Source organism: Plodia interpunctella, chromosome 14 (assembly GCF_027563975.2).
Source record: "Plodia interpunctella isolate USDA-ARS_2022_Savannah chromosome 14, ilPloInte3.2, whole genome shotgun sequence".
NCBI lineage: Eukaryota > Metazoa > Arthropoda > Insecta > Lepidoptera > Pyralidae > Plodia > Plodia interpunctella.
Genome location: NC_071307.1, coordinates 7,188,425 through 7,214,923, shown reverse-complemented (window position 1 = coordinate 7,214,923; position 26,499 = coordinate 7,188,425). Strand labels below are relative to the sequence as shown.

At 36.2% G+C, this 26,499-nt stretch overlaps 4 protein-coding genes across 4 annotated transcripts in view; 3 read left to right on the top strand and 1 right to left on the bottom strand.

Annotated features, from left to right (window-relative positions):
* The window catches only part of fz4 (frizzled 4), a 38,380-nt gene extending 31,062 nt beyond the window's left edge, over nt 1-7,318 (top strand). The window contains exons 2-3 of the mRNA XM_053754932.2: nt 1,159-1,337; nt 5,022-7,318. Of these exons, the coding sequence (XP_053610907.1) occupies nt 1,159-1,337; nt 5,022-5,659 (817 nt within the window). The 3' untranslated portion in view covers nt 5,660-7,318. The remainder of the gene's footprint in view (nt 1-1,158; nt 1,338-5,021) is intronic.
* Nucleotides 7,319-10,151: 2,833 nt separating this feature from the next.
* TFAM (mitochondrial transcription factor A) lies at nt 10,152-13,744 on the top strand. Its single transcript, XM_053754740.2, has 5 exons — nt 10,152-10,329; nt 10,581-10,782; nt 11,366-11,524; nt 11,964-12,157; nt 12,495-13,744. The coding sequence occupies exons 1-5, from the start codon at nt 10,247-10,249 to the stop codon at nt 12,604-12,606; spliced, it is 750 nt and encodes a 249-aa protein (XP_053610715.1). The 5' UTR covers nt 10,152-10,246; the 3' UTR covers nt 12,607-13,744.
* Nucleotides 13,685-16,158, bottom strand: LOC128675365 (uncharacterized). The gene is made up of 2 exons (XM_053754741.1): nt 15,973-16,158; nt 13,685-15,883 (listed from the first exon to the last, which is right to left on the bottom strand). The coding sequence occupies exons 1-2, from the start codon at nt 16,082-16,084 to the stop codon at nt 15,285-15,287; spliced, it is 711 nt and encodes a 236-aa protein (XP_053610716.1). The 5' UTR covers nt 16,085-16,158; the 3' UTR covers nt 13,685-15,284.
* A 1,255-nt stretch (nt 16,159-17,413) lies between these two features.
* Caf1-55 (Chromatin assembly factor 1, p55 subunit) lies at nt 17,414-25,765 on the top strand. The gene is made up of 10 exons (XM_053755150.1): nt 17,414-17,572; nt 17,680-17,857; nt 18,450-18,565; nt 18,946-19,150; nt 19,808-19,882; nt 20,069-20,251; nt 20,834-20,951; nt 21,325-21,455; nt 22,920-23,097; nt 23,392-25,765. Exons 1-10 carry the CDS (start codon nt 17,551-17,553, stop codon nt 23,482-23,484), a joined length of 1,299 nt encoding a protein of 432 aa, XP_053611125.1. The 5' UTR covers nt 17,414-17,550; the 3' UTR covers nt 23,485-25,765.
* Nucleotides 25,766-26,499: the final 734 nt, after the last annotated feature.

Here is a 26,499-nt window from a genome sequence, read left to right as displayed (position 1 = left end):
ACATAAGAAACTTAGATGAAGTCCAAAGTTGACGAAAAAGATTGACTTGTAGTGATATTGTTATCAGCACATTATCCGAATATATTAAAAGAGAAATTAATAAAGAGAAAGTGATTCTTCAAACAGTCGATAAAAATGTTGCACCTACCCATTCATCATATAGTACTTATGTACAGTGTCTACACTACTTCTACTCTTAGGGATTTATCCGCCATAATCCCAAAAATTAAAATCCTGGCAGGAATCACATCTCCAAATCACCACGAGCCTCTGCCTACGAGTATAATCCCTATCCACCTGGATTTACCTGTCAACATCCAGTTAAGCTACACACGACACAGGTCGTAATTTACTTGGAGCTAAATTCAACAAGCTTTTGGTTTTACGATATCATATTTTGGACTTAATCCCCGATAAGAGGTTAAGCAAGGAGTTAAAAATTGCTTGTGACACCCAAAGATATCAGCCAGATTTTTGAGTAAAGTAGGTACATGTACATACATATCGAAAAGCCGCCTCGCCCATTTATTTTCTTTCATTTAGGTATAAAACAATGGGTCAATAAATACACTTACTTAATTTGCGTTCACCTGCTTGCATCAGCTGTTGGTTCTTTTTTTGTTGGTTTATTGACTGTTCAATTATCTTAATTACTGACAGACTCGATAATTTCCAGAATAGCGCGAGTTGAAATAAAAAATATAAAAATAATGATACAGGAGCAGACCAAATAAATTACTTTTAATTAGCTAACCTTTTCGCGTTTGTAACTAATAAGGTAATCTATTCTTTGTGATCAATACATGCATGACCTTACACCATACTAAAAACTTGTAAGGTATATAGTAAAACGGATATTATATTGATAATAGTCAAGCATGTTTTACCTTTGAAAACAATAATAGTTATCATTAAGGTTAACCGCGCGCGGAGCCCTTTAAGAAAAAGAAAATGTTTTTGACGCCTTCCTTCTGCGGAGGAAACTGCGGTAGCCATGAGTTGGGCCGTCTGTTTTCTTTATGTGCTGAGTGGCATGGCTTATGGTGGTGACGTCGTGGTGACCAATAAGACCTTGATGCTGCGACGTTGTCATTTTAAGTGATTTCAAACCAGTTTAAACCGAAACAATGTAAATGATCCCCAACCCTGTCTTTCCAGGTGGGTAGTGGTGGCTGGCGCTTGGCGAGCCAGCGTGCTGCGGCCCCCTCAGTCTTCAAACACGCCGTCACGGAACGAGAGGCATTCCTCGCTGCTGCAGCTGGCTGCGTGGGGCGTGCCCGCAGCCCTAGCGGCCGCTGTGCTGGTCACCAGAGACGTTGACGCTGACGAGCTTACTGGTAAAATATTATTTCTCTTCTAAATCATGAGCATCAAGTGGGATGTAAATAAACATGCCAATCTGGGTTTGACGTGCAGATTCATGAGGCAAGACTTTTTTATATTACCAAGCAAGTAAATATGCTTGCGGGCCACTTAATGGTAAGCGGACCGCAGTCTATGGACGCCCGCAATACCAGGGGTGTCACACGCACGTTGTCGCTGGGGCACGCACGGCAAAGCATTTCTTTAGCAATGACCGAAGAATGAAGCAAATGCTTTGTATAGATTAATCCGGACCCGATTAATCAGCATGTCAGTAAAGTATGTATATTTAATGATAATTAATGAAGGGGCTATTTAGCGAAACAATTCAAGTTACTTTGCAGGCTAATTTATCTTAACATACTTAAACTTAGTTTGCTCATTTAAATATAAAATGAGGGGTGTCGTGTTGTAAATTTCGTAATTAGTAATCTTCGTAAATTGGATCAAACGCCGATGATTAAACAACTCTTATCTAAACGGTGTATTTTCACACATTACACAACACCATCATTATACAACATATCCAGTAAAGTTATTTACTGCAACTTATGGTCACCTTTTCATGTAACTTGGATAGGTACTTTTTATGTCACACCTATATGGAAGCTAGCTTGGAATCTTGAAGTTCTGATACCACTATGGCCTATTGCATTTTCTCAAGTAGTTTTTATCCGAGTACTGCTCTAGTCGGCAACCGGGCCTGGAAAGGAGAGACTTGTCTTATCTCTCTTGTGATTCATGTGTTATGTCTAATCTCATCATTATCGAATGTAAAAACTTGATTCGTCATAAATCTTCAACTTTGTATTTACTAGAATTTCTCACTAGCAATCGTTTCAAACAAATAGGTCTATTATTATTATATTCAAATTAAAATTTCGTTATTAAAGTTAGGAGAATATTAATTATGTACTACCAACTTCCAAAGCGCGATTCCATATCTAAAACAATCGAATTATTTATTTTGTTAAGCTTAAAAGGGTAACCAATCCATTTAATACATCAAAATACCAAATAATACTTATTGTAGATGCTATAATACGCAATCTGTTCTAGTCTAGGGATTTCTTAAAGTTTTCGGGTTGAATGGCGCTTTTGTGCCAATTAATCGATAGTTCTAACACACGTCCTGATAAAGTCACAAAAGGCTCGAATACTCGATTATTCACATTCGATTGTTTGATCGGCGGCTTTTTCAAAGCGATTAAATCTAGTACGAGAGCGCAGGAGCACGCATTCACGACGAGGTATTGAGAGTTGGTATTGAACCGAGGAGCCATTGTGGTCGTCGCATACACATTCCCCGAGGGTTTGTGCAATTCTGAAATCGAAATTTTGCTTTGGAACGTCCATACTGAACATCCGGCCAATTTGAAGACATTCCATTTTACTAACCCTCGCCTCGACGAAAACAGAAAGGTGTCAGTAGGTAATGTCAGTATGTACGTATGTATCTCTGTCTACACACTGTTCATGTGATGTGAATCTAGTGAACATGTGATATCGTAGCCACCAAATGAAACCGATTTTTATCTGTCGTAGTATTTTTGTTTGAATAGTGACTTAAATGGGACCATTTTGTGAGACATATTAGCCACGATTTAATGTCTTTTTTTATTCTTTTTCACGTACCGCGGTCCAATACTTGGCCGAATGAACTGAAAATCATGTTACAATGTGCATGAAAATAACAGTAGTGATATCTCAATAAAAGTACTTACATTGTTTCTTGTAACTTTTCCTTGAAAATTTCTAACAATGGCTACTTATTTAGAGATAAGTGGGTTTGTTTTTAACAAACCAAAGTAAATAGCGGTTAGTTGAAAACGATTTTGGAAAGTAAGATATCATGACACCTATCTACCAGACAACATACTTATTGAGTTTGTTTTATTTTAAGTTATTCTTCACAAGGCACCGACCGCAACATACAGTAGCCAGTTGTTTTCATTTTATCAAAAACCCCGTTATCATACTAAATCCTCATTTCAAAAAGACTCGCCGCCTGATAGCTTTTGTACATAGCGGCATTGTAATTAATAAATAAGTATTCACGTCCTGATAATTACAGCTTTAGACAATTACTTTAGATAATCTGACAACCAGGGATGCCGATGACCGTGCGAATTGGAGGCGAAAAAGTAGGAAAGTGGACCCTGAGCTCCGACGCTCAACGGCTGGGAAGCAACCGGGAACTCCGGGACGCTCAGATAAGAGAGAGAAAGATACGTTAGAAAATACATGAAGTATCTGATAACTTAGCTTTTAGTAACTACTGTTTTAGACTGTATAAAGTCTTACGTTATCATTATAAAGTTTTATTTCTCTTAAAAAGATTGACCTTCTCCACTTCTTCATTTGTCAGTCTTAAAACGTAACATATTAAATTGATATTTTTACTATATGATTATAGTGCTTGTAGTCGATGCAAAAAGCTCTACCTACTGGCTCGATACACGTTAATTATAACATCATTCGCAGTTACAGTAAAAATAATGACCGTTCATCCCATTATTTCGATTCGATATTATCTTAATCAATAACAGTAAAAAGTATTGTAAATCATCGGCTCTAAAACGGGCATAATAAATTGCGACTGTAAAGAATTAACTGCATCATTCCGCATGCAAATAATGGCATCTGCATGTGCGCATTTTAATTGCAAATAAACTGCAATCATATTAAAAAAAAAACAAATCACACAGATTGAGCTAGCCCCAAAGTAAGTTCGAGACTTGTGTTATGGGGTACTAACTCAACGATACTATATAACAAATATAGATAAACATCCAAGACCCGGGCCAATCAGAAAAAGACTATTTTCCAGCATGACCCGACCGGGGATCGAACCCGGGACCTCTCTCGGTTCAGTGGCAAGAACCTTACCACTGCGCCACCGAGGTCGTCAAGCAATCATGTTCTTATACTCTTGCCAATGTAGTACCTACTAAACAAAGCTAATTTTATTTTAATTAGTACATAGTACATAAATACTGGTCACAATTAACTATACCTAATCACACGTACCACTCATACATGTACTATTCAATCTTACGTTTTAACAGGATTAATTTTTCCTAAAATACTTATAATACCTTTAGATGGAACAAAAGGCGAGATATTCACGCTACGGATCATTTGAACGTTTCGATTCTGATGCCAAGTAAAAAGAAATCTTCCAATTACTTTATAAGATATTGTTATCGTGTGCGTGTACAGTAATAATTTTATCGATAAAGTTTTTTTTATATGTGTTTAAAAATAAGAACGACAAATTCATATTTTTTATAGAGCTGGTGTGAGCCGCGCTTCTCAGCATTATGCAATTTCAATCATGCCCGAGTATTGTGCCCTTGTTTTATTATTTTTTATTTCCACTCCATTATGACGCTCGAAAGAAATGCGCGACCATTATTCGAGCCGTTAAATACGACACCTTTCCTCCTCGCACGCTCATATTTCAATTTTAAATCGGCCCTTTTAGCCGCTGCCTTATTAATGCAAGCCTTTTTTCTCGCCGTATGTTTGTGTAGGTGTTCATTTTGAGAGCTGCTTGGGAATCGGAATGTTATTCAACGCGATAAAAAGGAGAAAGGGAATTCGTATCCGCCAAACTTTATTACACACATACTTATGTTCATTTCATTTTGTTCTAGGAACATGTTTCGTCGGCAATCAGTCCAGCAAGTCTCTCCTGGCGCTGGTGATAGTTCCTGAGGCGATTTGTCTGCTGCTGGGCTCGGTGTTCCTCGCATCGGGTCTCCGAGCACTGCTCCGCCGCCCCGCCCCCACGCCCGTGCCCTCTGCGCTCCTCAGCACTCCTCAGGCTATGACTGACCAGAGCCTGTTGAGACTCGGAGCTTTCGCAGCCTTATACGCGGTGCCGTCGGCTTGCATACTGGCTACTTGGATGTACGAGTACGCGTGGAGGGACAGCTGGCTAGCAGCCCCCATGCCGTCGTCCGAACCCTCGACTCACCCGAGACCAGCTTTCTGGGTGTTTCTGTTCAGAATCTTCGCGTCCCAGATTTTGGGTGTGATGGTGGCGGTGTGGATCGCGACGCCGCGGCTGAAGGCGCTGTGGCGGATGATGGCGGGGCCGCGGAAGCCCCCGATGGCAAAGTGTCCGCCGGGCCCGCCGCCCACGCCGCTCACGCTGCACTGCTACGCCACTCACCCGCACACCCTGACGCGGCACATGCATAAATACGCTACGTACAGACCTCCACAGGTGCATTCCTCGTACAGAAAGCCACGTCATTACCACTACTCCGCAGGCGAAACTATCCTATGACCGGTGCAATGACGCACCGCGGCTGCTCTGCTAAAGTGATAAAAGACATTTTACGAGTCTTCTGCCAGAAATGCATTTACTGTAGTGTATGCTGTGTGTTAGTTGTTTTACATATCATCATAATAAGTGCCATCAACTTATGTTGAGATCGACTGCAAGTGCTTTTCATATTGACGTGTCTAAACTATGTACAATTTTGTAATATCGTGCAAGCACCTAGTGTGTGTATACTTTGTCAATTTTTTCTTGCTCAGAATTTTCATTTATGCGACATATAAAATCTACCTAAAGGTACAGATATTGAAATTATAGGTGCCTAACTACCTAGTTACTTTCCAGTTAGGTTAGCTCATGAATTTACTAAGTACCCTAGTACTAACGTATCAACTATCTGTAGTTGATACGTTATTATGTACATAATGTTATGATTCCTGTATAGATTGTATGGTCTTTAGTACTATTTCTAAAAGCATCTCCCTATTTTGTCGTCAGTTTCCCTAATCATCAATCCCTTGGTATTTGCAACAAATATTGGTTTTTGTTACAAAAACAATACTTATTTTGTATAGGTCCTTTACTTATATCGAACTAGGTAGGTAATTCCACAGGACAGGAGTAAAAAATCGGAATTCCCTACTCCTGTGGTACTTCTCTATGTACCAAGGTGAAATAAGAAAATATTTTGTAAATATATTTTAAGGTGTAAATAAAATATTATTGTAAATGTACGTAGGTACTTAAATAAAGTAATTATACAATAAGTAAGCTGATGAATAGATCTATCATACAATTATTATCAAGTCAATGGCTTTAATGGCTTGAATATTTGTTGGTCACTTTTCGTAACAGAAGGCCTACCTACCATGAAACCATGAAACACGTACCACGTTACTAACGTTGACATGCTGCCTCTTTCTCCCATATCGTGTACCCATTGTGTAAAAAAAAGAGAAAACTTGTGTACGCAATAACGTGCACGTGTTTTATGTTTCATGGTATTTAGGTAGCTTCCCAGTATCTTTCTATGCGACATATTTACGACGTAAAGTTTCTATTTTTTAACTACGAGATCACTAGTTTAATTCTTACACAGGAACTCTATTTCTGTTCTAGAATCAAGATTATACTTACTACTATTTTTTATAAGAATTAATTAGAGCTAATCACGGAAGTTAATAAATAGAACTGAGAATTTAAATGTACCATAACTATCATATCAACATACATCATGTAAAGTTCATGTTTATCATTGTGGTTAGTAAGTAGGTACACTAATAATATACCTACTTAACTATTAAAATTATAAATTGTTAAATAACAATAAGAATGACCATTGATTATTGAGGACATGAATAATTAATACAATTCAAAAATTAACTGAAGTTAAAATAGACTGATTTTAAATTAGGTATAATAAAGTTATCTTACGTTCTGTTGGTACATAAACTGTAATTTTTCATATATACTTAGCTCAATCGCCACAGCAATAAACTACCTAACACATAATATATTTGAATGTCTTTAAATCCCTACACTTTGCCAAAATAGTATTCAATAAAATAATGTAAATAAATACTTATCGAAAATTGTAAATAAAAATACTTAAGTAATTAACTACCTACTTATATAAGTAAGACGTTAATAAACCATTGAAAGTTACGCTTTTCTTACTTTTATTAGAACCCTGAAGAACCCTGGCTAGGCTCCGACGACTGGCTAAATAGCACCGGGCAAACGCTTACATAAAAAAGAGAGAGGAATTAGACTATCGTAAGTAATACAAATATAATGTTATGATATGATATGATGAACGTGTAAGTTAGTAAGGATCGATGATGGGATGATTAAATTATTATGGACATCGGATGGATATTTGGTCCTCATGCAAAAAGACTGAATTTCGATGAATTTTGATACCCGCAGTGTATATCCACACTAATATTATAAATGCGAAAGTAACTCTGTCTTTCTGTCTGTCTGTCTGTCTGTCTGTTACCTTTTCACGCCTAAACCACCCAACCGATTTTGCTGAAATTTGGTATGTAAATAGTTTGCATTCATGAGAAGGACATAGGCATATTATTTTTTGGAAATTCAACCCCTAAAAGGGTTAAAAGGGGTGGCAAAGTTTGTATGAGAAAAATATTTTTATTGCACATTTTTGCATGAAAATTTGAATTAATGCTTTTTAGTACAAATGATGAAACACGTATTTCAGGGTTTTTCGAAATTCACCCCCATTAAAGGGGGTGGCTAAGTTTGTATGGGAAATTTAATTCTATTTAAATATTTTGCGTGACACTAAAATAATGCTCTGCAATACAAATTATGAGATACATATCTAAGCGTTTTTATGAAAATCAACACCTATGGGGGTTAACGGGGGTGGCACAATTTGCGTAGGAAAAATATTTAACAGTAATTTTTACCATAATATTAAGTCCATAACAATGAACCACGTACATCAGTTTATCATTAACGAAAAATACACAAAGAAATTATGATACACATAGTAGCAAAATTGGTTAAAAATAGGAAATAAGTTTTAGAAAGCGCAGCAGCACGGCAGGTGCACGGCGCGCGCGGGCAAGCCACGCCCGCCCGCGACTGTACGTACGCTGCAGCGAGGCGATAAGGGAGTTGCTGTTGCAGTAGCGTCCTCTGCCATTGCCGCCACACTGCTCAGTGGTGGCCGGACAGCACATTCAGTACTCAAGCTTCCTTTAAACTTAGCTCATGAAGAAATGCCAGTTTGCAATATAAGTAAAAATAGTGAGCGCGGAAGAATGTTGCAGCAATGTAAGTTGTTGGTTTGGGATGAATGTACTATGTCTCACAAGAGAGCAGTCGAAGCATTAAACCGGACAATGCAAGACATAAAAAGCAACAGAAGTATTATGGGAGGGATGGTTGGTGATTTCAGACAGATTCTACCCGTGATAACTAGAGGTACACCGGCAGATGAAATAAACGCATGTTTGAAGGCCTCTACGCTATGGGCGCATGTGCAAAAATTTAGTCTGACTACAAATATGAGAGTACAACTGCACAACGATTCACAATCGGGGCTGTATGCGGCCACTCTCCTGAAAATTGGTGAAGATCGTATGGCCACAGACATTAACGGTATGATCACACTAAATCACGAATTCTGTATATATTGTTGGCAGCACTGACGATCTAAAAAACAACGTATATCCTGATCTGCGGACTAATATGGGAGACCAAGAATGGTTGTGTGAAAGGGCAATTTTAGCACCAACGAACGAAATTGCTGGACAGATTAATTAAAATATTATGTCAGAAGTGGAAGGTGACGTCGTGGAATATCTCTCTGTAGATAATGTAATGGATACAGAACACGTAACATCAGTTCAACCCTGTCGAGTTTCTTAACTCTCTAGAATTATCAGGCGTGCCTTCCCATAACCTGAGGTTGAAAGTTGGTGTCCCTGTTCTATTAATGCGTAATCTTGATGCACCTCGGCTATGCAACGGTACTCGATTGCAAATTACGCACTTGGGGAAAAACATCGTTAAAGGAACAATTATGACCGGAACGGCAAAAGGAGAAAATGTTCTGATTCCACGTATTCCCATTATTCCAACAGACTTGCCGTTCCAGTTTAAAAGAGTGCAGTTCCCTTTAAAACCCGCCTTTGCAATGACTATAAATAAAAGTCAAGGGCAGACACTGAAGGTAGCAGGTGTACACTTAGAGAAAAACTGCTTTTCCCATGGGCAATTGTATGTGGCGTGTTCCCGTGTATCTAGCCCCCAAAACCTGTACATATTGTCAAAAGACGGTAAAACAAAAAACGTAGTCTATAGAAACGTATTGTAATAAAATATCGCGTCTATAAACATATATTCCTACAATATACACGTCCTTAGTAAAAAATGACGCGGACGAAGTCGCGGGTAACAGCTAGTATCATATAAGAATAGGTAACTGACTACTAGTTAGTAGTAAGCGATGCCGCTTTAGGCAACTAAGTTCAAATAGCCAAAAATTTGATAGGGCTAATATAGTATCGATTGCTTACAATGAAGCCATTAAATAATATTTTTATATTTGTGCATGAAATAGTATTGAAAGTCTTGTAATATTAGCGATAGAATTGCTCTTGATAGTCGTTCCGCTATTACAGTAATGATCTATAGATAGGCAGTATCGATACGTGGAATTAGTATTATCGAATCGCCTTCACTTGTTGTATGTACAAATTGTACAAGACCACGCAAAATTTACTAATACTAATTTGTCAGTGTCAAATATTATAAGTGCGACAGCGACAAAATACTCCGATATTTAATAATGCCATGATTTATCTTTAAGTACCTATCTACAATGTAACTTTTTTTTATGAATAATGGGGATAATCTATTATTTTATATGCCTGTGGAACAATAAATTTAGTTTTTTGCTATAATAACAAAAAAGATGTCAATGTCAACCTAATTGACAAATATGATGTCAAGATATCAAAGTGAAGTGAAGCTATCAAGAGCAAGCAAAAGCAAGCTTTGCATTACAAAAGGTGATCATAGATACTTATTTTTTGTAATTTCTTATTGCTTGTATGTATGTATAAAATGTCTTCATTTACTCAGCTCAGTCGTTTGAGTAATTATTTGATAGGAGGCTACAAGACTGCCGTTCATGGAAGGTAAAGTGTATACTTTTTGGCCTTTTAGGTTAGGACGCTCACTTTGTTTGTTCTATTTAAATGTAAAAGAATAGAGTAGAAACCAGCATACATCTTCATCTTATCTCGAAAGAGTTGTATCAGACCCTGGCATTATTTTAGTTACAAAGTTAAATATATAATGTTTACTCTTTTTTACCTTGTAGGTAAGTAGACAACACGCTATAGATGCCCTTCATTTATGTATTGATACTACTTGTATAATTTTTCAGAACATTTATTACTACACAAGTATGTAACTACGCAAAATCAGCAGAGCAAAAGCTCGGCATTGAAAAACCAAAAAGGCCTCTGACCCCATTTTTCAAGTTCATGACGCAAATGAGGCCGGCGCTCCTCGCCAAGAATCCAGGCATCACATCCAAGGAGGCTATAGCTTGGAGCTCCAAGCACTGGCAACAGCTAGATGCAGAGGTTAATTTACAACAATTTATTTGTTAATCAAAATTAATTACAACCTATTTTAGTAAAAATATGTTTTGTCTTTATCTCACCTCACATTATTGGATTTTGTTTTTATCTCACTTTATAACGCATGAGACAAAACATATTTTTCCTAAAATTTGTTATAAGTTATTTATGCATTAGGGGGTACGAAATAAGTAATTTTTTATTCATATGAATTTATACCATAAGGCTTTATTTACTCCCACTTAAATTATTACACTATAAATTATAATAATAGCTTTTAGAATTGCTAGGTCTTATGGATGTAATCTCATGTACAAATTAAATTCCACAGTAGCACCAATACAAATTGATTGGTCAATCCATAAATATACACAACTAAGAAAAGTTGTGTAATTGACACCATTGTTACCTAATAATACATAAATCATGATAGTTAACACTTTTATTTCTTTTCACCATATTTGCATCCTAATCCCTGACATTGGCACTAACACAACAATGCGGATACTAGGATGGATAATGGATTAGTCTTTTTTGTATTGATATTCCAGATGAATGATTAATAAGCACATTAAATTGTTTTCAGACAAAGGCACAAATGGCAAAAGAATATGAAAAAGATTTAGAAGACTACAAGAAGATCAAGGAAATTTATGAGTCTTCTTTGACAGAGGAACAGAAAGAAGACATCAAGAGAGTCAAAGAAGAAATGGCAGCAGCCAAAGAAAAAAGGAAACTTAAAGCTGTAAGTGTACTCAAGTACAGATTATATAATACTTCCAGTAACTAGAGTATTTGATTATTTTACTACAAAAATTGTAGAAAACCATCTTATAACAAAAAAATATTTTCATACATGTAATCGAAGGAAGATACATACTATGCCAATCATACATATAAGTATAAAAGGCCATTTAAACTAAACAATATTAACATATACAATTATACATGGTGAATATTCATCCCAACGAGAAAACAAAATCCCAGAGAAAACAAAATCCCAGCGTCAACATAATTCACCCTTCTTTTTATTGTACTGACACCATGTTGCACCTTATTAATGCAAATAAATGATCTTATCTATCTGATCTAAATATAAAATGAAAAAATGAAATTTGTGAAGAAGGTTAAAACTATAACACAATATTGAAAGTGTGCAAGACAAACTTAATTATTTTTTTCAGGAATATGCAGAATTAGGCCGACCAAAGAAACCAATGTCTTCGTATTTCTTATACATCCAAACTAGAAAAGATATCTTCCAAGGTAAACACATTAAGGAATATCAAAAGAAGATGAGAGAAGACTGGTTGAGGCTACCAGAGAGTGAAAGAGTCAAATTTGAGAAGCAAGCTCAGCAGCTCATGGAGAAGTATAGGTATAATTCATCAGAATGACTTTATATTACATTATTATAAATTTTCTTTGTTGCATATAGAAAATATCATGCAGAAAGTTGCATTATAATATGATACTATATGTTGAATTGAATACTATGATGTTGGAATTGAATTTCGATAGCCTAGCGGAGTATTCGGAGACAATGTAAAGTGGAGTAGAGCTAGTATATAAGCGGCCTCAGGGTCCTGTAGCACTATGGCTGTGGAAGGGTGCATGAAAATAATTAGATGAGAGAGAGTGGAGTTTATGTTACAGGTCTAGTAAATTCATGTTAACATCTAGATTAATTAATAATCTATGACCATATTTTTCAGGAAAGATATTGAAGCATGGGAACTTAAAATGATATCAATAGGACGAACAGATCTAGTTAGGACAAAGCCCGTCCGAGTGAAGAAAACGGCCAACTCAAAGACTAAACAATAGGGACTCGGGTGCTCTGACAATTCAATTGACTCTAAGTCTCATGCTAACCTCAAACATATTGTACAAAGTAACAATGAGGAACCCTCACTTAGCGTAGATGAACAATATTTAAAACAAAATGTTCCTAATACTTCTGACACTTCAAGAGAAGAGTCAAAACGTCAGAGCACGGGTGACAACGCTCAGTCTGAGACTGAACAGAAAACTGGTCTCCATAATAATAAAAACATAAGTGATGAAAAACTACAGAGTAAGACAATCCTGAATAGTATTAAGAATTTCTTTAATTTTTAGATTCAGTTGTTTAGATTAATTTGACGTCATGTTATTTTAATGTATTTAACACTGGCACCACACACTTGCCAAATGAGAATAGTATTTTCAATTCAATTAACAAAAAACTTCACAATAAATGTATTGTGTAACACAATGTAATAAGTGCTCTTTGATTACAACTATAAAGTCTGTATTGGAAGATACCACTTTTTTACTTGACCTTTGAATTGCTGCATGTTTTGGTTGAGCAATGTTTGGTAAGTGTGTGGATTGGCCTTTTAGTCATTTAGTTTGCCATCAGTAAATAGTAAGTAGCAGATTATTTTTTATTTACTCCCATCATATTCTCCTTTTGTTCTGTAGTTTTATAATTATGTACCATTCACTATAAACCTGCTTCTTTTATTTCATGAAATACATTACGGGATGAAAAGTTATTGAAATTTCTTTATTAGAATTTATCAGAAGAACAGAACCTTTGTAGAGAACAAAGGTACTAGGTAATGAATCTAGGGTAACCCTAGTTTCGTAAAAGGATAAGATAGTACTATTGCGCCATTTCTGTGATGTTAACTTTATACCATTATTTCCTTAGCAAAGAGTTCCCTAAATTGGAAGGCTGAAATCTACAGCTATCATTTCTCATAGTTTACAGTAAAAAATAACAATTACAAAAAAAGTAAAAAAGCACTAGTGTACGAAGTATGGATGGTAGTAACTATAATAATAAGAAACCTGTCTGCATTTTTATATGTTACAGGTTTTCCAGGTGCATAAACGAACATCAAAGGAAACAATAAACTTCAGTGTGTCCTTTTTTATTTAAATTGTTACAAAATATAATTAAACCTTTCATTTTTAACAGATTTCCTTTATTTCTACAAGTACATCCGACCACACATCAAAGTATTAAAATTCAATGCAAATTCCCCATTATCACTGGTGCCATGTGGGGTAACCTGACATGCGGTCGACTGTACATGCATTATGCTGATATTGTTAACTGTAAATTAATGTTGCATGTAATATTCTAGTAACAAAGTTGAAATTTAATAAGATTTAAATTAGGTATTTGTTTGACTCTCCAGTCAGGTCAAGGTCTGTCTGGGTGTTTTACGATGCCCAGCTATTATTAGGAAAATTCCATTATAATACAGTGGAAAATTTTATACAAAATACATAATATAGACAATACTACATATGAAATTTTTGCTTTCCAAGTCTATGTATGGTATCATTTTGTTCGTTCTACCATGAAGTTACTATATTATCGATGTGCGACTGAGAAAAAATCATGTTCTTAGAAATTTCCTTTATTGAGAATTCCGGCAGATTCTTCAGATTCAGATCTCAAATTTCATAGGAATGATCTGAAGAAAATAAATTTCCTACAATACTTGCTGACCATTCGCAAAAATTTTGTGAATAGCACATTGTTAGTTCTTATGTTAGAATTTTCCAAATAGTAGAAAACACAAAAATTTTTATATAATCATCAAAGTTATGGAAAGCTATACAAGACAGTTCCATACAAAGTGTAAACTTCAACATTACAATGTGCTCAATGAAAGATCTAAATAATGCTGTCTGCTGTATAAATGTACATTGAGATTTAAAAAGTTTGACATTTTAAAATAGGCCTCTTCAAGAAATCATTGAAAAATACACAGTTCATTATATCAAAATATATCCTTTAGTTATATAAAGCATGAAAATAGTTTCAACAATCCTAATTTGGCATACTATTTATTTTTACATGTATTTGTCACACATACTTATGAAGTTTGATAATTAATATAATTGTGATTAATTAAATAGAACAAAAATAAATACAATAAATTAAATGCAAGAGTAATAACAAGAAAAAAGATTTCAGTCAAAATTATATAACGCTTAAAATTTGACAAAATGTTAAAGTGTATTTAATAAAAGGAGACAACCTATTTTTGCAGAGGGCTTGATGTTGAGGGAGTTGAAATACATTTCAAAGTTAATAACATTATCTAATAGCAGGCATTTAAATGAATTGAATAAAAATAGACTGAATAACAAACATTTCTTACAAGTTATTAACTTTTAAATGCTCTTGTGCAAAATAGTGTCTATTATATAAGTAATAACAAATTTATATAGTACTATCCAATACAATATATCAAATTAAAATTTGCAGGAAATAATTGAGCAAAAACTTTACTAAAATCAAAATTTCTGTTGCTATGTACAAAATGGTATCTAATTTATAACTAAAATGGCAACATGTGACTAAAACGCACACTTGTCACATCTCACTTACATAAAAGGCACAAGCAATCAAACTATGGAACATTCCCATCACACTAGCCTGCTATTGAAACAAACTGCTCAGTCAACAACAACCTCACATGAGGGGTGACAAGCAATCACTATGTCATCAAGCTCTCCTTCAATGTCAGGCACACAGACTGTAAACAAATTGTAGTGAAAAGATAAACAAAGACATCTTGCAGCAGACCTCCAACCCACTGGGAGATGCCAAGTGCTTTCTGTATCACGTTGGCCTGTCCTGATAAGTTGTTTAGTAGTAACAATGCATTTGCTAATTTGGAGTTATTTTGAACTGGGAAAAACATCTGTTTGGTGATAGCATACAATGCAAATGGGAGGAATATGTAGTTGCTCTCAAAGGGCATCACTGAGAAACTGTATAGAATTTGGATCAACAATGATAGTAGCACTATGTCATATTTGTAAATAGTGATCTTTTCCCAAATGGACTGACTTTGAACTGATGCTGTAGGTGCAGTCGAGAAAGATGCGAGTTCGTTGCTTGTTTCTGTGTCGCCGGCCGCGATAGTGTCATGCCCGTGCATCGAAGACAAGGTGGACAGGAATTCGAATTGGTCGCTCTCCGTGACGAATACCCCATTGTTGAGGGGCTTATAGATGCTGCTACTTTCTGATGGAACTGCTGTCACAGGAACTTCTAGTGGCTGCTCTGGGTTGTGACATCTAATGGGTGATGCTGGAAAGAAACAAGTTCCCTCGTCAATAGTTTATCAAAACAAACATATTCCAATAACTTAGCTCTTGTAGTAATTTGCGATAACTTACATTTGGTACTTTCGGTGCTTGCTTTACCAGCTATCAGTTGAAGTCTATTGTTAGAATTCTCTAAAATCCTTTTTCTTCGAGCTTCACGACGGGCTGCAGCAGCATCAGCCATTTTCACGTATTGACTTGACAAGATAATTTTGACAAATTGACTGATTGACACACAAATACTCCAAATACTACTACAGAACAGAATGACTTGACACTTTTAAAGTTGCCAGTATAATTTTAATGTTGCCATTCGCGTATACAATGATCCCAATTCTCGCTGGTTTGGAAAACTGTACCTATCTATGAGGAATACACACATCACTATGTCGACGCGAGAACGACTGCGGCCGTTTCGAAATCAGTTATTTTGATTGATTATGTATTTACCTACAATACATAATATTAATAATTACTTGCTACTAATAATAGTAAACGCAATGGAATGGAACGTGTTACAAACGGAATCAAAACGGAAGTAATGTATAAATATAGTACTCAAAATTATAACCTTTACATAATAAAGGTACTTACTTACCTACAACAAACGTAGATATTGAAAGTGAAATGTAGATAAAAAATATTTTATGTACTGACAGATAGGAATTTTAACAGTCATTACCTAGTTATGTAGTTAAAAATCTCTTTTTTTTCTTTTCTTCCTTGTGGCAAACAAACTTCTTCAATAGAGCTTATTTTTGCCAGTGTCGAATTACATTGTTATTGAACGATAGGATAGAACTTCTTTAGGCGGTGTTGAAGTATGAGGGCAATAAATACATATATCATCATGTAAGGATAAATAAGTAAGAAAGGAATAGTTAAAAATCATTCCACCGCCGAATAGGGAGTATTATTGCACATTTATCCTGCCAGAGTACAGCACTGTATATTAGGTACACAAAAGATTTGCCGCCATTTGCTATGTCGATTAAAACGTTTATTTTAGAGTACTTTATTAATCCTTTCATTATGTAAGCATTGGTTTGTGAAAATATACAACAATAGTAGCATATTCGGGTGCCGAAATATTGGGAAAAATCGTTTTCCATAAGATAAAAAACTTCGAAAACTATGGCATACGCCTCACGCTGTAAAATTTTCGAGCCAGTACGGTCGAAAAAAAGTTCGGAACACTTTACACGTGAAGACTTATTAAAATATGGACTACATATAGGTAAGATCTTCAGTCAAAATCAAGTATATCAGTTTATGACCACAGTTGACCAAATAATGCAGAACATTACCTAGTGTTTCAGGATAATCCACTTAATCCTTCCTTTTTCCTTTAAACTCGCTCCACGGTGTGTAGGAGATATTTTTGGTCGTAAATGTGCAACAATATTGAAAAATGGCGTTTTTTGCCTCCAAAAACGGAGAAATTTCGTGACGGGCTGACGCTTGACGGGTCAACGACGCCTTTGAATTTTTGAAAAGCGGATCTGGCAAGTTGCCATGTTGCTAGTGGCAACACTAGTCGGCCAGCAACGCCAAGAATTTTTGTTGTTTGGCGCCTTTCAGGCCGGTAATTTTTTGTGAAAATAATATCAGCTTGCGTTTTTGGTGAAGAAATTGCTGAAATATAATAAAATGGGAGATAAAGGAGACGGAGGTATTATTAGCATAGTTCTATTATTTGAACAAAAACTGAAAGTTCATTGACAGTAAATTTTTTGGTTATCGAAATAAACCTTTTCGTGTATTTATCGTTGATTTTAGAAACCTTTGATGACGCGGTGGAGGAGAGAGTTATCAATGAAGAATATAAAATATGGAAAAAGAATACTCCATTTTTGTACGACTTGGTGATGACACACGCACTGGAGTGGCCGTCGTTAACCGCTCAGTGGCTCCCAGACGTGACGAGGCCTGAAGGGAAAGATTATTCCGTTCACAGGTACCTACGTACTGCATATTAATAGTGGTGTGCTGACTTCGTTTCATTTATTTTCTTTGTCTCCATGTCATCAATAGAAATGGCCATAGCATGCAAGCTTAGATTGTAATTCGGCCACCTAAAAAATTTCATTAATGTGCTTGGTTACTTGTAATTGTGGTGCTATTTATTAAAGGTATGATCATTTTTGTGTCTAGCAATTATTAGCATTACATAGAATACTGCATAAGCAGGATAAGGATGTTACATGTGGTTTCAATTGCATCCATTACAAACAGCATTGTTTTAACTTTCCTTCCTTCTTAAGAGAAATCTGTCTGATTTAGGAGTTTAGACAAACCAAGCAAATCTATCTCAAGTCTGGTTTTCCCTGGCTGACCTAGACATACCTACCACAGTACATAATTAACATGTGCTCATATGTGGTCGTCCAAATCAAAAGGGACCTTATGGCGGCTGGCACTTAGGTCTTTATTGCGAAGTGCCGGGCACTGTAAGGTCCCTTTTGATTTAGACTAACACATAAAACAAACATTTTTTATCACTGGCTAACAATGTTATCATGAAAATAAAACAAGAAGAACATTTCCAGATTGATATTGGGCACCCACACATCAGATGAACAGAACCACCTCCTCATCGCGAGTGTGCAGCTTCCTAATGAGGATGCCCAGTTTGATGCTAGCCACTATGACAATGACAAGGGTGGTGAGTATCCATGTAGAATTTTGAAATTTTTAAATTCCTAATTATTGGAAGTAGGTAAATTGTTCATAAAACATTGTGACAAGTTACTATTGGATTGTTAATTAGTCAAATATCTGTGCCTAGTCAGAAAGGCCGATAGCATGGTTATCATACACCATTAAAAAAGTTTCTTAAGCAAATTTGTAGGCCTTTGCTTCACACAGGGGCTACATAGGTAGTATACATAGATAACTTGAAATAAATGCTAGAATGAATATCTTACACTCTGATAGTTAATAAATAAACATAAATTATAGATTGTCATTGGTTTATCAGTTTGTATCTAGAATGCAAAACTGATGAGACAGACTGTACAAAAAGCTTCACTAATCTCTTTGCAGAATTTGGTGGTTTTGGATCAGTGTCGGGAAAGATTGACATTGAGATTAAGATCAACCATGAAGGGGAGGTGAACCGCGCTCGGTACATGCCTCAGAACCCCTGCGTCATCGCCACCAAAACCCCCTCATCTGATGTGCTCGTGTTTGATTACACAAAACATCCATCGAAGCCCGAACCCTCTGGGGAGTGCCACCCTGATCTAAGGTACACTGATTTAATTCTCTCTTATCCATGTGTTTCTCTCTTATGGGGCTCTCTTATCCATGTGTTGATCACACATAGATAAGAGAGCCCATGGATGAGCCCGAAAGTCAGTTAAAACAATTAAACTTGAAGTTTCATCTGTGATTTTACGACTAGCCTGTTTGAGATCAACACTTTTTTGGAATGGTTGCATTATATATAACGAAATGTATGGAAATCTGAAATAAATGAAGAAAAAATCAGCTGCCAAGGCTTTGTCCCTTGTGTCCTCGTATATCATCCACCAGAGGACATGGAGTGGACCTATTCTGCAGCTTGGATCACTGACATTTGTAATTGAAAACTAATTTTAAAAATTTTGCGTTTTATTATTTAATAAAAATAATGTATAGGTATTAAATACCTTTGTTGTAATTATATTATTTCCTGCTGGACAAGCAGTTTGGTAGTTAAATAATGATATTTATTTCAGTATTATACTTGTATATTGTAGTAGTTCACAAATAGCATATGTAAATAAATAACTATATAAAAATCCGTCCTATATAGTTTTTGAGTTTATCGCTTACAGACAGACCAACGCGGCTTGCGACTCCTTTTGGAATATGTAAGGATAAGGTTGATATTGTACCCTAACGATGAAAAATTTGTTTTCAGGTTGCGAGGACACCAAAAAGAGGGATATGGTTTGTCATGGAACCCAAATCTCAATGGGTACCTTCTATCAGCCAGGTAAATAATATTCCAGCTATTTTTTAAGTAAATGTACAATTTATCCTGGTGCTATCCTATCTAACCTATCGTTAACGCGATAAAGTGAATGGCTACATCTAAAACAGTCTAAAATGTGAATGCCCATTATTGGCGATAAAATTGGCTCTTAAGGCTCGAAGCTTGAAACAAATGGTGTCCCCCCAGCGACGACCACACGATCTGCCTGTGGGACATCAACGCGGTGCCGTCGGAGGGCCGCGTGATCGAGGCCAAGTCCGTGTTCACCGGACACACGGCCGTGGTGGAGGACGTGGCCTGGCATCTGCTGCACGAGTCGCTCTTCGGCTCCGTGGCCGACGACCAGAAGCTCATGATCTGGGACACCAGGTCAGTATCGGAATCATTATCTTGACATATTTACATCTGTAGGGACACAATGTCATACATACATGTACCTATAGCGTAAGTATGTGTAAGCAAATTGTAACATGAACTAAATCGGTCAGGCAGTTTCTCTGGACCGCAATAAAGCACGGTCACGCACGGAACACGTTTATTATTTCTATTCCCGAGTAATTATTTAATAGTGGACGAATTAATTGAAATATTAGGCACTCTACTTTTCTCACACATACATAAAACACAGTTCAAACCCTCCTATACATCCTTATACCGATGGTATAAATGGATAACACTTTGGACACTAAGCTTGTATCGCGGATCCGATGGAAACAAACACAGAAACGGACACAACACGCTCACAACTGCAGAAAAATATCTGGGAACACAAGTGCAAATATTTATTATTGCTATCTCTCGAACGAACGTACAGTCGTGTCAATAAAGAGAATACATTTTTTTTGCCATTGCAAAACAATAGTTATCAAGATTGATAAATACCCATTAATACCCTCATTTTTATTCTATACTTTCTTTACTGATTGTAAATGTTGTTTGAACGATATCCAGATGTAACAACACGTCGAAGCCGTCGCACACGGTGGACGCGCACACGGCGGAGGTCAATTGTCTCAGCTTCAACCCCTATTCCGAGTTCATACTGGCCACCGGCAGCGCTGACAAGACTGTAAGTACTAAAACAACATGATGACAAGGATCAAACATTATTGATACTTGTGATTCTCGCTTTAGGATAGTACCACTCCATATACCGAGGACTCTATAATGGGAGAAATAGCCTTAACAGCTGAAAGGCAATAACAGCATTGCTAAAGAGAGTTGACATCAGGCAGCCGGCCGGTAGTAAAAATACGTGCGTATCTTCGAAAATGTTATTTATTTGGCATTCGGCAAGTGACACACACAACACACACACGATTTGAAAAATACTTATTGTTGTGAAACATCGTGTGTGTGCGATATGTATCGAAATATCTCAAACTAGCTTTCTTGATGATGTTTCTGTATTCGCTTCTATCTGACTCAAATATATCTTGTAGGTAGCCCTGTGGGACCTGCGTAACCTGAAACTGAAGCTGCACTCGTTCGAGTCGCACAAGGACGAGATCTTCCAGGTGCAGTGGTCACCGCACAACGAAACCATCCTCGCCAGCAGCGGCACCGACAGGAGGTACATTATTTCTGACTATTTTACATCACATTGTGTAACAAATTCTACTGGATTTGTTACACAATTGAAGGAAAACGTCGTGAGGAAACCTGCACACTGGTTGATTGTTAACTTGTGGGTGAAATGGAGAAGGCAATGGCAAATCACTCGCATTACTAATGCCAAGAAAGTTGTTATGTGTGTTTAATTCCACTTAATGACCACAACCCTCAGCCATGAGGAATATGACTATGAAGAAGAGTGTAGCAAATACTCTTCCTTACTAACCTTTTCCACATGGGTGTCTCCTATTGTCGAGAAATTCAAGCCTCTATATGGAATGGATGACCATATTGTGACTTGATATCTGTGGCAAAGCTAGATTATGAAGTCTAGATTTGACACTGATTGATAAAACTAATCGCACTTGTGATATGGTATTAGCAGATTAAAAATATAATATAGGAAAATTGAATAAAAATTGCCAGTCATCTTTAATTTTAAAGTAAACGTCGTTATCTAATTATGACAAATTGTAAGAAAAATCCTCTTTATTAGATTACTAGCTTTTGCCCGCGACTTCGCTCGCGTGAATTTCATAGTAAAATCTCGGTCATTCTTTGAGAAAAATGATGAAGAGTATGTTTTCCAATTTTCAGCTTTTTTTCTTTAAAATTTTATTAAGTCCCATACAATCTTTCACCACCCTTTTAAAAGGGTTAAGGGTTGACTTACAGAAAAATCTGAAACACTTATTCATTAATAGGTATGGTTACACAATTTAAAATATTTTCTTTGCTATTCAAATCTAAGTGACTACTACCCTGCGTTACCGGGTAGGCTGCCGTGTCACAAAGATAAACTGGAAAGAAAATAACTAACCACTCAAAATAACATAAGCCCGAAAATGTAATAAATGGGAGTTTTAGCCAGTTCAGGTAAGTTTTCAATTCCGTCGTCTCCGAAACTTGGCCCAAACTGTTTGCGCCTTCACCACGTGGAGGTACTCCCAGCTTATGATATAATAGTATAGGGTAAATATAAGATTAACTTTATTACAGGACTTCCGTTTAGAAATGTTCGAAATCTTCTATTTTAATACGTATGTTAAAAATGCTCATTAGGCTGATCAACTTTTGTTAAGACGCTTTTGTCATATCTGTTATAGTGTAGCTGGACTGTTGGAGTTCATCATCAGGTGTTCCATATCTTCGATTGTTATATGTCATCAGAAAATGCTAATTAGGGCAAACAATTTTTGTTAAGGTGACTTCTATATTTCCTACAGTTTAGCTGGTTAGGTTAGGATTAGGATATGTTTTGCTAGAGCTGTTCCAGTTTCCAAAATAAATTATACCCTATTATGTTGACCAGAGTTGTGAAAAAAAATTGCTATCTTGTATGAAAAAATAGATGTGATTTTCTTTGGAAATACCTATCTTAGGTATTCTGTAGTTCGTTTTTATAACCTGGCGACAATTTCAGACTGCACGTGTGGGACCTGTCCAAGATAGGCGAGGAACAGACGGCGGAGGATGCGGAGGACGGCCCGCCGGAGCTGCTGTTCATACACGGCGGACACACAGCCAAGATCTCAGACTTCTCCTGGAATCCCAACGAGCCCTGGGTCATCTGTTCCGTGTCCGAGGACAACATCATGCAGGTACTGACAGTGTTGAGTGTGGAATAATAGAAATTACCTCTCAGTTACCAAAGTTACGACATTTAAAACTCGTCGAATCGACGTTGTTTATTATTAGAGCTATCTAACGTCCACCTTACGAACTGGTGCAAATGTGGTGGTCAAACCACTGTTTAACTATTGTTTCTCGATTCTGCGATCGACGGGCTAGTTCTGTGAGGTTGTTAAAAATAATTATGTAATGATTTAAGAGTTAAAGCAACTCTTTTCAAACTATTATTCAGCCCTTTAAAAATCTATTCTTTTTTTTGTCAGGTCTGGCAAATGGCAGAGAACATTTACAACGACGAGGAACCAGAGACGCCCGCCTCGGAGCTGGAGTCCGGCGTCAACGTCAACCACGGATAGACACTTTGTTTTATAAACAACATATGCAAACACGCGCACAGAGCGACACGACTCGAAGTTACCGAAGGAAATAAATGTTAAAGAGGTACCATACTATTGTCAAATTTATCTGCATTGGTGAACCTATAAATATTTAACTTTAATACAATTACCGTTTTTTTAACTCAATAAATGGCGCCACGGGTTAAACTGCGCGCAATAACAATGTCCAAATATTTTTTAGAAATTAACTTTTCACTACACCAGCGCTCCTAGCTGCGAATTCAGTCGTATTAGCCCTCATTTAACCAACAAGCCGCCATCAACGTGGCCTACTAGTTTCGCCATTCTTGTCTCTGTCTACCCCGTAAGGGACAAAGACGCGATAGTGAATCAATACCTATCTGTATAAAATTCCAGATCAAAATATAAATAATAAATATCTAGTGCGCTAAATGTCAACTCGTAAAATTAAACATATTTTTCGTGTATGTGTTAAATTAGAAAGTAAAAAAAGATGCCACTTCTCTCTCTAGCCCTTCAATTATTAGAGTGAATTTTCTTTTGATATAAGGCTTTTTCCACAGGAAAAAATCACATTTCATTTTTACGTGAAAGAAGGACACTTGTACATTTATAATGTAGTATGGGATTTATATGCTCTTATATAAAATAACCTTTTACTTTCTCGGTAGTAATGTGCTTAGATAATACATAATATACAGTTTATTTTTTAATAAACAATGCGGTGCAAATCATTAGATAGTAGGTACTTTGGGTCGTGTCACGTTAGAACCATGTTACTACAAAATAAAATGTGTTTTTGCTGGTATAAAAACGTCAATTTATTTTTTGTAATAATATGGGAATGGTTAAGTTTGTAAATCCTGCCCGCCTTATGAAAATGTTATGCTTTGTTTTGTCCCTCTCTCTTTTCAGTAATCGATATTTTTTTGATAACATATTTTGCCCCAAGTTCGAGACTTGCGTTATGGGAAATCCAGGTCAATCTGAAAAGATCATTTTCCATCTTGACCTGACCGGGTATCGAACCCGCACCTCCAGTGTAGCAGTCCGGCATAGTAACCATTGGCATGAGGTCGTCGCATTGAAAGAACGAGACAAAATATAGAATAACTATTCCGAGAATAATCCCAATAAGGGCATTTGGGTATTTTGTGTTTTGGAATCTCTTGAGACGAAGTTTAGGCACTATTCCTATAAATTTATGAAACAAGAAAATAATCTTATTTTTTTGTATTACATCAAATTCTGTGAACAAAATATTTTTTGCTAATTCATCAATCATTCTGCAACATTAATGTGTTAATATAGATATGTGTAAATTTGGATAGGACATAAATTCATATTGAGTCTTTATTTTTTTAATATTTAAATTCCCCCCTTAAATTGTTAGGAAAATATTTTAATACGCGGTTTTTTTGTATGGGTCATTTTGTATAAATACGTTTCCGTCGGGCTCGACGATACAGTTAGAACGTGTTAATAGATTTTCGCATAAACCACCGACACTCGAGAATCGTTATCAATTTTTCTGAGTGAATCTGAAACATACTTATTACTAAGTATGTTTTGTAAGTTGTTATCTACAATTTCTATAAAATAATCAAGTTTGGCATTGATTAATAAATTTGTTTTGTGTAACTCTCTATGAAAATGGAGATTTTTGCTTGTAGATGGATTTAAATTAATCGCTTATTTTTGTTTATTTAATTTCAAAGCGGGTTGGACAGAAATAATCCAGCCTGTATTCAGGTATATTGCAGATTAAGTAATTTTGTTCTAATTCCATATACCGAGATAAATGAAGGTCACAACATAAAATTTATAAACTTCTAATACGTAATTAGGTTACATGGTTTTTATTAGACAAAAAAATGCTTCACATTGTTAGTCCAATATATAAACTACCTTCTATGAGAAAGATTGATGGAAGCACATTAGGACTGTATCCATAAACAAAAGTCGTATATGAAAATAAAAGTGGAATATGGATGAAAATTCATAATAATCCCTTGTTAGGAAAAACCTGGAAACAAATGTCCCTCGTGTACGAAATACTGACTGGATGTAATTTAATTCCACTTAATTTATTGTAATGCTGTAAAACTTTACTTTTTACGTAATGTAAACAAGAGCACAAGTATCAGTATGAATTGATGGTATTTGATGTAAAAACCCATTGTGGTGCTCGACTGAAAAAAGGATTTTTAAAACAAGTAATGGAATGTAATTTTAAGCTCTGCTAAATATATTATTATGATTAAAATATCGTAATAATTATTTGTGTTTTATTAAACAAATTTTATAACTAAAACGATTTCAAAAATGGCAAAGGGTGATTTGATACATAATATTAGGTCCTTACATATGAAATTGGCGTTTGATATAGGAGGAACAAAGGCGAATAATTTTTAATATAATATCCATTATTATCTATGCACTTTTACCATCTCATAGGTAACTACCTATTGCCCACATTTATCCCTATACTAAAAAAACCATTCGGACGGGAATCAATAAAGTCTTTGAAGGCGGTTTGGACTGTCCTATCGGAGTTGATTTTTTCCCGATTTTTTCGAAAAAATTTCCAAATTTTGAAAAAAAAACGGTAATCTGGTTGGAGCAAGATCCGGGGAGTACTGTAGATGTCTTAGACATTTCAATTGAAGTTCCTCTAATTTGGTAGCCGTCTGTTGTGCAGTGTGTGGTCTAGCGTTGTCGTGAAGCAGCAGTGGCGTGGAGCGATTGACCAGCCCCGGTTGTTTAGCAGCTAGCTTATCCATCATAGTTTGCAATTGCTGACAATAGACGTCTGCCGTAATCGTCTGGCCAGAATTGAGATAACTGTAATGAACGACACCGGCACTAGTCCACCAAATGCTTACAAGTAACTTTATTTGGGTCAATTTTCGCTTTTGGCTGGCTGGCCAGCCATTGCGATGAGCGTTTCCGATTATCGTAGAGCATCCACTTTTCATCACAGGTAATGATTTGATTTAAAAACCCTTCATT